The sequence below is a fragment of the Mixophyes fleayi genome, chromosome 8, assembly GCF_038048845.1.
Source record: "Mixophyes fleayi isolate aMixFle1 chromosome 8, aMixFle1.hap1, whole genome shotgun sequence".
NCBI classification, from domain to species: domain Eukaryota; kingdom Metazoa; phylum Chordata; class Amphibia; order Anura; family Limnodynastidae; genus Mixophyes; species Mixophyes fleayi.
In genome coordinates, this window is record NC_134409.1 from 139,541,515 (window position 1) to 139,553,833 (window position 12,319).

A 12,319-nucleotide genomic window follows, 5' to 3' on the forward strand; every position below is an offset into this window, starting at 1 on the left:
AAACAAGGGACCGACTCCACAGCCGGAATAAGCTGGCGGGGGGCGGGGCCTCCTGGGTGATGGGCAGCGGCTGCGTCCAATGATACAGCGGGAGGGCAGTGAGGGCGGGGCTTAGTATTTCCTGGGTGTGGGGGGGACATAGGGTGAGAGCTGCAGGAAGTGAGGACTGTCTGACACCCAGAGACCCCGCAGCAGGTCAGTCACAGGGGGCAGCACCACTGTATCCTAATGTATGGGCATGCTGGGACTTGTAGTTCCCCAGCACCTGGAGAGCTCAGGCTGCATAATCCTGTGGTGTAATGTAAAGACCTCAGTTAGATGGTATTACTGTTATTATTGGTATTATTGTTATTATTGTTAGTTATTGGTATTACTGTTATTATTGGTATTATTGTTAGTTATTGGTATTATTGTTATTATTGGTATTATTGTTAGTTATTGGTAATACTGTTATTATTGGTATTATTGTTAGTTATTGGTATTACTGTTATTATTGGTATTGTTGTGGACTAGACTGGTGCACATATTGTATTCTGTCTCCAGCCTCCCATATAATCTGTATTAATGACCTCAGTACATTGTATTCCTGCTCCTAGCACATTGTGATCCTGTCATCTCATGTACTGTGTGTCCTCTCTCTCCTGCAGGATATGGCTCAGAGCTCAGACATGGACACCCGGCTGCAGCGGACTCTGCGGGTGATATCTGGGGCGGCCGCTCACCTCACCGCCTTCATCTTCACCATTTATATATTCAGTGTATCCCAACCTGGAGCAAGTGAGTATCAGCATCACACAGACATAGACACATATTATTATTATTATTATTATTATTATTACTATTGATAGCGCCAGCTGTAAACACAATCTGTAACCAAGGATAAGAAGTGAAATCAGCAGCTTAAAGGACAACTAAACCCAAAATATTGTTTATGTAAAAGAGCTACTAATAACTTATAATATAAGTAAAATATCAGGAGCTTCTCAGGGTATCTGAGATAAAGTTGTGATTGTGGGAGGAGTTACTTTAAATGGCTGATAGGAGAGAACAATAGCTTACACTTAGCTGCACAGTAAATGGAAATACAACATAATCCTGTCATTGCAGCAACACGAAAACCCAATACTACCCTCATCACAAGGGTCAATATTGGGTTGTTGGGAAATGCGATTGGAAAATGAATACGTGATTTCTATCACTCCAGTGACCGCTGAGATATAACAATAATCTTATTATTAGTGAGTGCTAATGAATTTCCCCTCAATCTTACACCATACATTATAATTCCGGTGTTTTACTGGATTGCTCTACAACTTTAAAAAAAAGACTATTTTCTGATTTTTTGATTGACCGTGTACAATATTGCACCAGAATAGTGTTTTTGACCGTTTTGAGCCGCATGAATAGCGATAGACGTAACTACAGACGGTAATAAAACAATCCGCCCCTTACAGTGTTATGTGTATGAAGTCCGCTAACTAGTACCTTGTGCTTGTTGTATGTCAGGTCTGACCTCACGTAAGGATCGCTGACCAGTCTCTCACAGGAGATGATCATATATGATATATGTTGAGCCGTGTGTCCCGAATATATGCCCCGCCCTCTTAGCATAAAGTTGCATGGGGGGGGCACATTGAAAATTCACTGCAAACCTGTAATAATTTGGATGTTGGTTCACTGAGCCTCGTGCAGTAGTTTAGTAAATGTCCCCCCTTGTATATAGGTTATGTACTGTAGGGATATTTCTTCTATCTGGGTTATCAGTGTTGCAGGTTGTTCTGCTGATTTGAAAGATGAAAGATAAAATTGATTTAATTTCCCTTCTCTCAGACCCGTCCGGTGTGTAATTATATATTGACGTGTGTTACTCTGTAGGGGGAAATGTCATTTCAGTAGAGGCTGAAGTTTTATAATGGATTTAAATCTATTTGTATCGCATGAATATAAAACCACTATCTCTGGCTTAGAGGGCATGCTGGGACTTGTAGTTCCACAATAGCCGCAGAACCTGATCTATATGTCAGTACAATGATTGGCGACTTGGGATAATGTCAGTGGCATCATTTCTGCTTTACACCTAATTGTGGACGGACTTTAGTAACCTCTGTTCTCTTCCTCCAGCTCTGTTCTCCTGGCATCCGTTCCTCATGTGTCTTGCGGTGAGTATGTCCCATGTAATATAATGTAATGTAATAAGTGTCTGTGTTATACGCAAGTGGAACCGGGGACGGTAGATCTCAAAATAAATGCAAGGACCCATGTATGTAAAAACAAGCCTAAATTCATAAAATTGCTAAAGAAGAACCTTACACAGGGTATATTTATATGAAAATGTTTAAATTGTTTCAACCCCCCCCCAATTACTTAAATGCCCTGAGTATAAGATTTGATGTTACTGTGCAGTAGAGGTCTATACACTGTGTATCCAGGTAGAACAAGGCTGATGTAGGCAGATCACACGTATTCATTTATCCACAGTTTTCTTTCTTCATGACGGAAGCCATCTTGGTTTTCTCCCCTGACTCCTCCCTGCTCCGCTCTTTTTCCCGGAAGGCCCGCGTACGGGCACATTGGCTCCTACAGCTGTTGTCCGTGCTGTGTGCGTTGTTAGGTGTGGGCATCATCTACTACAACAAGGTTCTACAAGGGAAGCCCCACTTCTCCACATGGCACGGGCTGGTGGGACTGCTGACCGTGGTCTGGGCCCTAATTCAGAACGTCGGAGGAATAACTTTATTGTACCCCAAGTTGGTGCAGCGCTGGACGCTGGCCACCCGCAAGCTGTATCACGCCACCTCTGGTCTCCTGGGCTACCTGCTGGGGTGCGTCAGCCTGTTGCTTGGCATGTGTTCCCTGTGGTTCAGCGCCTCGGTGGGTAGCATTACCTGGTACCTGTGTGCCCTCTGCCCGGTGATCACTGGCCTCGTTGTCATGGGCCAAGTCAGCAATGCTTACCTCTACCGCAAGAGGAACTAATCCGGGTGAGGAAAGGCAAAGCTTATTGTAAACGCGCATCTACGAGACAGGACTCCGGCTTCGACCACATGGTGGGAACGCCAAAATCCACCTGAAACGTGTTTCCGAAATACCAAGGATGTTATTGTCCATCTAACATCCCCCTGGAGAACGTGTTACAAGTCATCTCTAATCGTCCTCATGGTCCCCACGCCCTGATACTTGGTCAGTGTTCATAAACCTCATCCGTAAATCGAAATTAAAGGTGTAAACTGCAGCAGGACTGATGTAAATAAAGTGATTGTTTGTTTCTAAGTTTAAACCTTATGTCTTTCTCTCATTTCATTTTAAGAACCTTAAAAATATTTTGGATAATAAAAAACATTATAACCTGTGAAATTCAGAATTTTTTTTTGCTCATTCTTATAATATTGCCCCAAATCTTGTCTCTCGTTCAAATATGTGTTTTGTAAGAGTTATTTTCATGTGTACGTGTTACATGTTACTTCTGGTGTGTGGTTGGTTAGTTGGACTGCGCTGGTCACCTGCAGCCGCCAGAGATCAACCGTGTCCGACGCCAACAACGCTCAGATTTAATGCGTGTTATCAGCCTGCATTATAACAGGACATAGGTGACCCAGCTCTCAGGGGGTTCTGGGTAAAACGCAACCAGCTGTAGGCAGCGTTCTGACACCAAACTGGTACATATATGGTCCATGGGCCGATGCCGGAAGCTGTGAAGTCACCGATTTATGGGCAGCACGGTGGCTCAGTGTTTAGCACTTCTGCCTCACAGCGCTGGGGTCATGAGTTCAATTCCTGACCATGGCCTTATCTGTGTGGAGTTTGTATGTTCTCCCCGTGTTTGCGTTGGTTTCCTCCGGGTGCTCCGGTTTCCTCCCACACTCCAAAAACATACTAGTAGGTTAATTGGCTGCTTTCAAAAATTGACCCTAGTCTGTGTGTCTGTGTGTGTTTTAGGGAATTTAGACTGTAAGCTCCAATGGGGCAGGGACTGATGTGAATGAGTTCTCTGTACAGCGCTGCGGAATCAGTGGCGCTATATAAATAAATGTCGATGATGATGTATCTGCACAGCATGGAAAACACTGACATCTGGAGCGGTCAGTAATGCTGTGGGATATCTGTGTAATCTCCCTGTTCTGTGCCAAGTGCATAAAATCTTACTATACACCAGACATTACTTACTGCTACTTCTCGTTTGTTTTAAAGAGAAACTAAGCCCCAAAAAATGACTATTTTGCTGAGTTAGTGGAGAAGTCAGTGTTACATGAATAGATACGTTTCCTATACCTTAGGTAAGATGGTAACCAGAACACACCAAGGGCGGCCCTCAAACATCAGCCCTAATCTCAGTAATAAGACACCGCCTGTCATTAGAGGGGGCGACCTTATAACACACCTCTGACTAGAACATTATAACAGATATTCAGCACCTCCTGACACCAGATGCCGATATAGAGGTTTGACAGCTGCCGCATTGTAAGAGCGATACGTCCGGCCCACAGCCCTGTGCTGTTATATGATGGTAGAACGCCCCAATGACTTCTAATATCCTGATGTGTTACAGGAATGCAATATCCCATATATAGTACATATTATAATAAACCTATCCATCTACATCCACAAGCAAAATAACTTACTGGGGAGGTGCAACCTCAGAGAGTAATGACTATAAAGTTAGTCTGTGGGTTAATCCACTGAATACGTTACAGTTTAGATTATAAGGTTATTACAAAACATTTTGGATAATACCCACCAGCATTTCCTATTGCTGTTTACTAGCGTTTGCAGACTTTCCAATGCGTTGAAAACAAGGAAACACACAGAAATGGAACACGCACCAGTACACAATACCGCAAAGGAACTCGATGCAAGTGAAATCAGTAATGGAGATGGTAACACTAGAATGATTTATGGCGTCAGACGCGTTTACATGCGTTTTACAAATGAGGTTATATCGCCTAAATTACCTCGTCCTTTGTTCAGAGAACTTCCTGGCGACTTCTAATATTCTTATACTTTATACCACACAATGCATTATTACCTTCATCATCATCATTTATATAGCGCCACTGGTTCCGCAGCGCTGTACAGAGGACGCATTCACATCAGTCTCTGCCCCATTGGAGCTTACAGTCTAAATTCCCTAATATAGACACACACAGACAGACAGAGAGGGAGACAGACAGAGAGATAGAGACTAGGGTCAATTTTTGACAGCAGCCAATTAACCTACCATTATGTTTTTGGAGTGTGGGAGGAAACGAGCACCTAAACACAGGGAGAACATACGAACTCCACACAGATAAGGCCATGGTCGGGAATCAAACTCATGACCCCAGTGCTGTGAGGCAGAAGTGCTAACCACTGAGCCACCGTGCTGCCTTATACAAATGATTCAGGTTTGTTGCTATGTTTGAAGTACTGCCTATTGTGTATTACTCTGCGCCTCGCACATTAACGAGTGGATGGGGTGTTATATAAACCTTATTGGCCGCTCGCTGTGAGAGCAGATAATCACACAGCATCACGTACAGGTGGTCGTCCAAACGCACCCACAGCGCAGAAGGGATCCGACTGCTGAGCCGATGACCATATTGAGATCTTGTCCAATATTATTACCCGTGTGTCCAATTCGGAAACTGATCCCGATGCCGGACAGCAGCAGAATAAACCTGTGTGGGGCCAGTATTAGTATTAGTGGCCCACAGCTGAGGGGTCTCATACACCAGGATCCCTGTAATTATTGTGACTGGAGACCTCTGCTGGAGAATGTCTGTAACTGCAGGAGACTAAAATAACAGCTAACTCCAGTCCAGCTAATCAGGAGGCGGCTGCCATCTCTTCAACAGCTTTACAGATCCTGCCCTGCACCAAGCACCAGGACCTCGCTGCAATTAGCAAGGGGTGGGGTGCCAATAAAGATAAAGTGGGGTGTAAATGTCCTCATTCCCGAAGATAGAAGATCCTCTTACCATATGCAGAAATATGATGCTCTCTATAGCATACCGGGCATCTACTGACATATATACAACGTAAACACTGGTCTCAGAATGACACCTCATTAATGTAATGACTTTCTGTGTTATCTCGGGCAGACTCCAGGCCCTCTGTGTTTCTGTTACACCCCTCGTCCTCTCCTCCTTCAGATGACAATAGGACAGGTGAGCAGGTAACATTATCTATCTTCAGTTACACAGAATAACAATGTCTGTATAAGGAGATGGGTCCAGCTTGAGTACACAATGCCCAGCAGACTGCAGCGTGGATACATCAATCGTACAATACAGGTCGTTTCTTTATGGAATATCATTTTGTCACCTACACCCGTAACCCTGAATGTCACAAACTGCTGGATAAATATTGTCTGCACATCTCACATGTGAAACACATTTTCTAGGCAGTGATTTAGGAATCATTGTTTCCATTCCCAAGTCCAACGTCAACATGAAGCCGGAATAACAGCAGCATCTGACATATAAAAGGATAAATGGCTGCGATGAGGAAATAATGAGCAGGATAATAGTCTGATACGTTTATTTCTCTCTCGGCTGCACATTATACTCTGTAATCCCAGCTTGTAAACATTCTCCTCTGTATGACAAAGTCGTCTCCTGGTACACGACCATCTGCCGCTGACTGTGCATCACTCGGCTGCGCTGTCCTGGGAATCTCATCCCATCTGTACTCGCCCTGATCACTGCGCTTGGCGGTCCCTGCATTACTCCCCTTCAGTTTACCTGTAACATATCTCCACCCTCATGTAATATAAGCTTTGCACGAGATATCCCCACTGCAGGTGACAAAAATCCTCACCCCCGACAAATCTAGTTCTGCCTCTACCTGGCTACTGTCAGGATGCCGAACAGCAAATATATAATATATACCTTACCATTTAGAGTATAAGCTCTTAGGGCCAGCGGCACACCTTGGGCCTGATTCATTAAGGAGAGAGGCAAATAAAAGGAGTACATTTTCTCCTGGACAAAACCATGTTACAATACAAGGGGTGCAAATTAACTTATTATCAGTTAAATTCTGGCTGTTTTTTCATCTAGCGCACAAATAGCTGATAACTTTATTTGTACACTGAAATATAAAGTTGATACAAGATATATCCTACCCCAATTATAAGTCTGCCATCACATTTTAAATTTATCTCCCCCTCCAATGCAACATGGTTTAGCCAAGGTGCAAAATTGCTCATTTTTTTTTTGCTTTACTTTCCTGAATGAATGTCCTCTTGTATTTAACTGTGTTGAGTACAATTTTCACCATTGCTTCAGAGCATGCTTAATAATGACATGTAGTCATAGGGGGATCTCCACCTTCAGGTCACCTTAATTTATTGGACTTTTACTAAATACACTCATTTTTCTGTGATATATGCTCTTCAGCCAAGTGTTTGTATCATCAATGAGACATAGCTGCACATTAGATACAAATGTATCCATTGCAGAGACCACAGCAGAGCCGCCACCGGATGATATAACTACATGACTGAAGATATAAAACAATGTGTCTAGTAAAATAGGATTGAGGAGGATACTGGCGCATAGACACTACTGGGATAAAGTGCTGTATTGGAATCAGTAGAGATGTGACAGGTAAAGACCTCAGCAATGTATCGGTCTCTTATGTAAAATCATGGGATAAGGGTGATCTGATCCTATGTTTACTCTACAGAAAACTAACACAAGGCGCATACATAAACATGGTGAAATGACGGAGACATAACAAGGAGGAAGTAGGATGAAAATATACAGAAAAAGTATTTAATCAAAGGCCAAAGGCCTATCGGGGCTTCTAAACCCAAGTTGTGTCTCACGAGACCTGTAGAGAATTAGTCACTGCAGCGAGCTCAGCACATCTCACCCCACGTCCTAAACACAGGACTCATCCCCGGCGTAGCCACCCTGAGCTGCGGGAACACGGCAATAATCAGCGGCTTTCCTGCATCCGGAACGTGCGACCTCAGCCAACGTTATATAGTCACCATCAGCCCCTGTAACTAAGGGGTTACATGTGTATTACAGTACAACACACTCTACAGGATAGTGGTGGCTGGAGGTTACTAGTAATTAAAACAAAGGTTCCTAATACATCACAATGGGGTATTTACCTATTTTGTTGACTGACTCAATATTCAAGAGAACGGAGCCTCTTCATTCTCTAGGGGCTAATATATGAGTCCGTAATGTCCATTATAGGCTGTATTGTCATGGATAATAGCTCTGCCCACTGTAGTGACGGGTACAATGTGGGCCATGCCCTCAGGAGATGTGTGGCAGTCTAAACTCTGCTTCTACAGTTATATATTCATATTCTACATATTTAATATCAGGATTGTGGCCACCTATACCACTTTCTGGGAGAGATGAAACGTTCCTGGATCTCGTCAGTCAACAGAGAACCAAACACACCGCTAAATCATTTCCAAAAAGATTTAATCCAGACAGAAAAAATATCAACATTTACATACCCCTGGGCCAGAAAACGAAACCGCTAAGAGATAAAAATAAAAAAGGAAAAGAAGAAGATTGTTCTCTCCCAAACGCCTCCGATCCCCACCCCTCATGCAGAGCAACGTGAGAAGTCGCAGGAGAACCCGGCTGCCTCTAGTTCATTGTCTCATCAGGGGCACTTCTCATACCACACCCTGCTCTGCTGCCAGCTGACGGCTGCTGGTACTCGTCATGGTCCAGCTTCTGCTCCAGTAGTGAGGAGAGGGCAGAGCGGAATGGGCATGGAGAGGGTGGAACAGGCCTGGATATAGTGAGGAGTAACAGGAGCAGAGCAGACACTTGCTGCAACAGGTGCGAAACAGACAGCAAACATTTGGTCCAGTACTTTCTGAAGCCCCGTCCAGCGCTGATCCACCGTGCGGGCAGCTGAATACCAACAGGAAGTGAAGGAACCATATGGGGTAGATATCTGTAGTGTTTACAGGTCCCTGCAGGACACAGACCCGCAGCAGTCACCCACCAGGCGCTGTGTGACAGACTGTGCTCACTGGTTGGTTACACCATGGGCGCCGTCAAACTTGTCTCCGAAACCACTGAAGTATCTGGATAACTTATTAAGGAGTTTTCCCGGGTGGCGTCCTCCTCCTCTTCCTCCTCCATGCTTGGCCACGATGTCTGGTCTTCCACACGCTTCAGACGCTCATTCAGAGCCTTCAGGGCGAGCTGCCTGTATGTTGGCAAACAACAAATGGCAACAAGTAAGAACGGACTGTGACATCACTACAATCTGTATTATATATATATATCCCACCATGGAGTAAAGGAAGATGTACGTCCGAAGACATCAATAGAAAGGACACCACAAAGCCACAGATTGGCTACGGATATTTACCCAGCCGTGAATTAACACCATGATTTCTCAGGACATTAATGCACAGAAGCAGTGCAACCAATCTGTGGCCTTGACCAATGTTTATGTACACGCAGCCTATCCCCTGACTAGGAACAAGTGACATTACTGAGTCATGAACCATTGTGTGCCTACATAACAATCACCATTTCTTGCAAAACACTTATTTACCTTGTGTCTCATGTTTCATATTTGCTAATGACAATAACAGTTTATGCTAATGATACCTAGGAGACAGATTAAGCATGCTTTCTAGTAGGTTAAAAATAGAATTGGAAAGACATCTGCAACAGGCCAGCTCTGCTTCCAACTCTGTCTTCTAGACATCAGAGACGTGTGGTTTTATGTGGGAACTAGGAGAACACTTAATTAGCAGCAACTTTGTCAATTTAATATAAAAAAACAGAATGAGGAGGATGTTAAATCTCAGTGATGAGCCTTCAGAATTGACGAGTTACAGGAATTTTTATACTATCTGCCACAGGGGCAATCTGACTACTGATATCATTAGTACACAGCACCCCCTGCAGGCAGTGAGAATATCTACCAGCATATTTCTCCCATTCATTTGGAGCATAGGATCTATTATAATTATCGCTACCCCTTTAATTCGTGCTACCAGCAGAGTTGCTGAAAGTGTCTCTAGAACGTGAACACAGTGATTCTAAAACACTAACATAATGGAGACTGACAAGGAACAGAATAAAGTGCAGCCGTCCTTGCCCAGCATCAGATCTCTTGCAGGAAAGCTTTCCCTGACATGGAGGGGACAGGATTAATGGAGCTGTAAGGAGCTATGAGCTCCAAGCCGCGGGCCGGAGCTTTCTTCCATTGCTTTTCTGGGCTTTCTTTCAAGGTCCCTTTCATTCTTCTATCCAGCGGGTGTTTATCCAGTGAGTAGTATCCCCCCTCCCGAACAGGCCGCTCTCAGGCTGGGACACTTTTACGGAGCAGCACTTGCCGCAGGGGACACTGACAAACCCGATTAATCATCTGCACAACGGCCTTATGCACAAGAAAAGATCAGCTGGACCGTGAACCAGACACCTCCGGGGCTGCCATAGAGGGACCGAGGAGTCTGCGTCCTGCACTCTCACACTCTCTAACTAGTAACGTGGGCAAAGCTACGTTGTAGGCAGCCAAGGACGCCCAATTCCCACAGTATTTCCAAACATCCCACAACTAAGCGACAGCAGCGCTAGGAGGAAATGGTGAAATGCATTCTAGCCCCTTTTGTTTTTCCAGTAGAATACGTTTAATACAGAAATATAATAACATTTTATACATATTCCTACTGCAAGGATTCACATACATCTTGTAACCAGTTACATTTTACAGACTTCTTGTCCCTAGTCTCCCCGGATTCTCAGACACCCCTCTCCCACAAGTTAGCCCAGTTAGAGCACTTCTGTTATCAGGTCAGTATATAAACATAGAGATTCCTGAACCAAGCCCTGCTGGAGAGGGGGGAGAGACACGGAGAGCAGAGGTCAAACTTAGTGCAGGACTGGCCACCCTGTGAATCTGATGATGTTGAGAAACCACAAACCCCAGCATGCTTTGCCAGTTGACAGCCAGTCCATAGCTGGCAGGGCATGTTGGGACTTGTAGTTTCACAACACCAGGAAGACCAGACCTGCGTTAGTGTGAAGGTAGATCGGCTTCCCACACATTGTGATTTTTGGGTTGATATAGAAAACAGAATTGCCTCTGTATGCAAAATAAAATGGGGTTAGAGTGCCTCCAAGTACTATAACTGTCCAATAACATGCATGGGGGGAGTGGGGTCATGTTAATGCAGATTAATGATATCATTGTATGCTGTATGATAATTCCTGCGCCCTCAAACAATATTTACCTCCTCCTTTCTGCGTCTTGAGGGTCAGTACCAGGCAAGCTGATGGTGATGGATGACGGTGCCCCCACATCGTACCTCTTGACCGCTCGTGGACAGAGTCGCACTTTCACCAGCGCAGCGTGCGCAAGGTTTCCGAAGAGATTGGCAGCGGGCTGGACAGGGCCCGGTAGGAAACTTGCGAAGGAGAAGTGGTCAGACATGTCTCCTCTACCTCTGCTGTGTCTCTGGTAGAAGCGTAGATACACCCAGCCGGACAGCAATCCAAGACCGTAGCCCACCAAAATCTGGCCTGGGATGAGACCAGCCACGGTCAGTACGGAGACTCCCAGCAGCGCCAACTGGGGTAGAAGCAGCACCCAGCGCTGGGGCTCCACTAGTCCATCTCCCGCTGTCTGTTTATGCGCCACCAAAACGGCTCCGGCAAAGGCTGGGAATCCATGGATGTTGGCGGAGAACAGAAAATGGAGGTCAGATGTTGCCGCATAAGCTACCAAGTAGAAGAGGGAGCTGAGGACGCCCACCGACAGGCTGACAACACCATAAAACAGCAACAGTTCTGGGGCCCCCCATAGTGGTTCCAGTCTGCGGCCAGCACCCAACGTTAGGAGAAGATTGGCAAGTACGTCCCATGCGTGTAGCTCCACCAGTCCATGTGTGACCAGGCTCCAAAGCCACAGGTTGGGGGGCATAAGCAGGCCCGGAGTGACGGCCAATACGTGTGCAGTGTCAACCCAAAAGGAGAGGAGATAGAGGAGCACCACCGCCCCCCAGAGGCACTTCACCAGCACGCTGCTCCCTGAGAGCACAGCGACAATGCGGTTGGCTGGGGTGGAGCGCAGCATGGCAGCTGGAGTGGGGTCACCTCACCGACAGACGAACCCGGGGCCACCTGGCAACTAACCAGGATACTGAGCCAATAAAACACTGATCCCAAAACCAAGGACTGACCCAGAGATAAAGATACAATTACTAAGTGTCTACATTAATGATCTGGGAGCACTGGGGCCCCTGTGCTCCCCCCACAATGATCAGTACTGACCCTGACAAGTCTGAGAACATGGATCACTGGATGTGGCTGACACCCCACAGGACTGACACCCCTGACCC

General features: G+C 45.5%; 2 protein-coding genes across 2 annotated transcripts; one reads left to right on the forward strand and one right to left on the reverse strand.

Moving 5' to 3' along the window:
- The first annotated feature begins 129 nt into the window (after window positions 1–129).
- On the forward strand, window positions 130–3,354 carry CYB561D2 (cytochrome b561 family member D2). Its single transcript, XM_075184144.1, has 4 exons — window positions 130–195; window positions 648–777; window positions 2,122–2,159; window positions 2,479–3,354. Exons 2-4 carry the CDS (start codon window positions 651–653, stop codon window positions 2,974–2,976), a joined length of 663 nt encoding a protein of 220 aa, XP_075040245.1. The 5' UTR covers window positions 130–195; window positions 648–650; the 3' UTR covers window positions 2,977–3,354.
- A 5,055-nt stretch (window positions 3,355–8,409) lies between these two features.
- TMEM115 (transmembrane protein 115) lies at window positions 8,410–12,319 on the reverse strand. The gene is made up of 2 exons (XM_075183839.1): window positions 11,213–12,319; window positions 8,410–9,171 (listed from the first exon to the last, which is right to left on the reverse strand). Exons 1-2 carry the CDS (start codon window positions 12,052–12,054, stop codon window positions 9,000–9,002), a joined length of 1,014 nt encoding a protein of 337 aa, XP_075039940.1. The 5' UTR covers window positions 12,055–12,319; the 3' UTR covers window positions 8,410–8,999.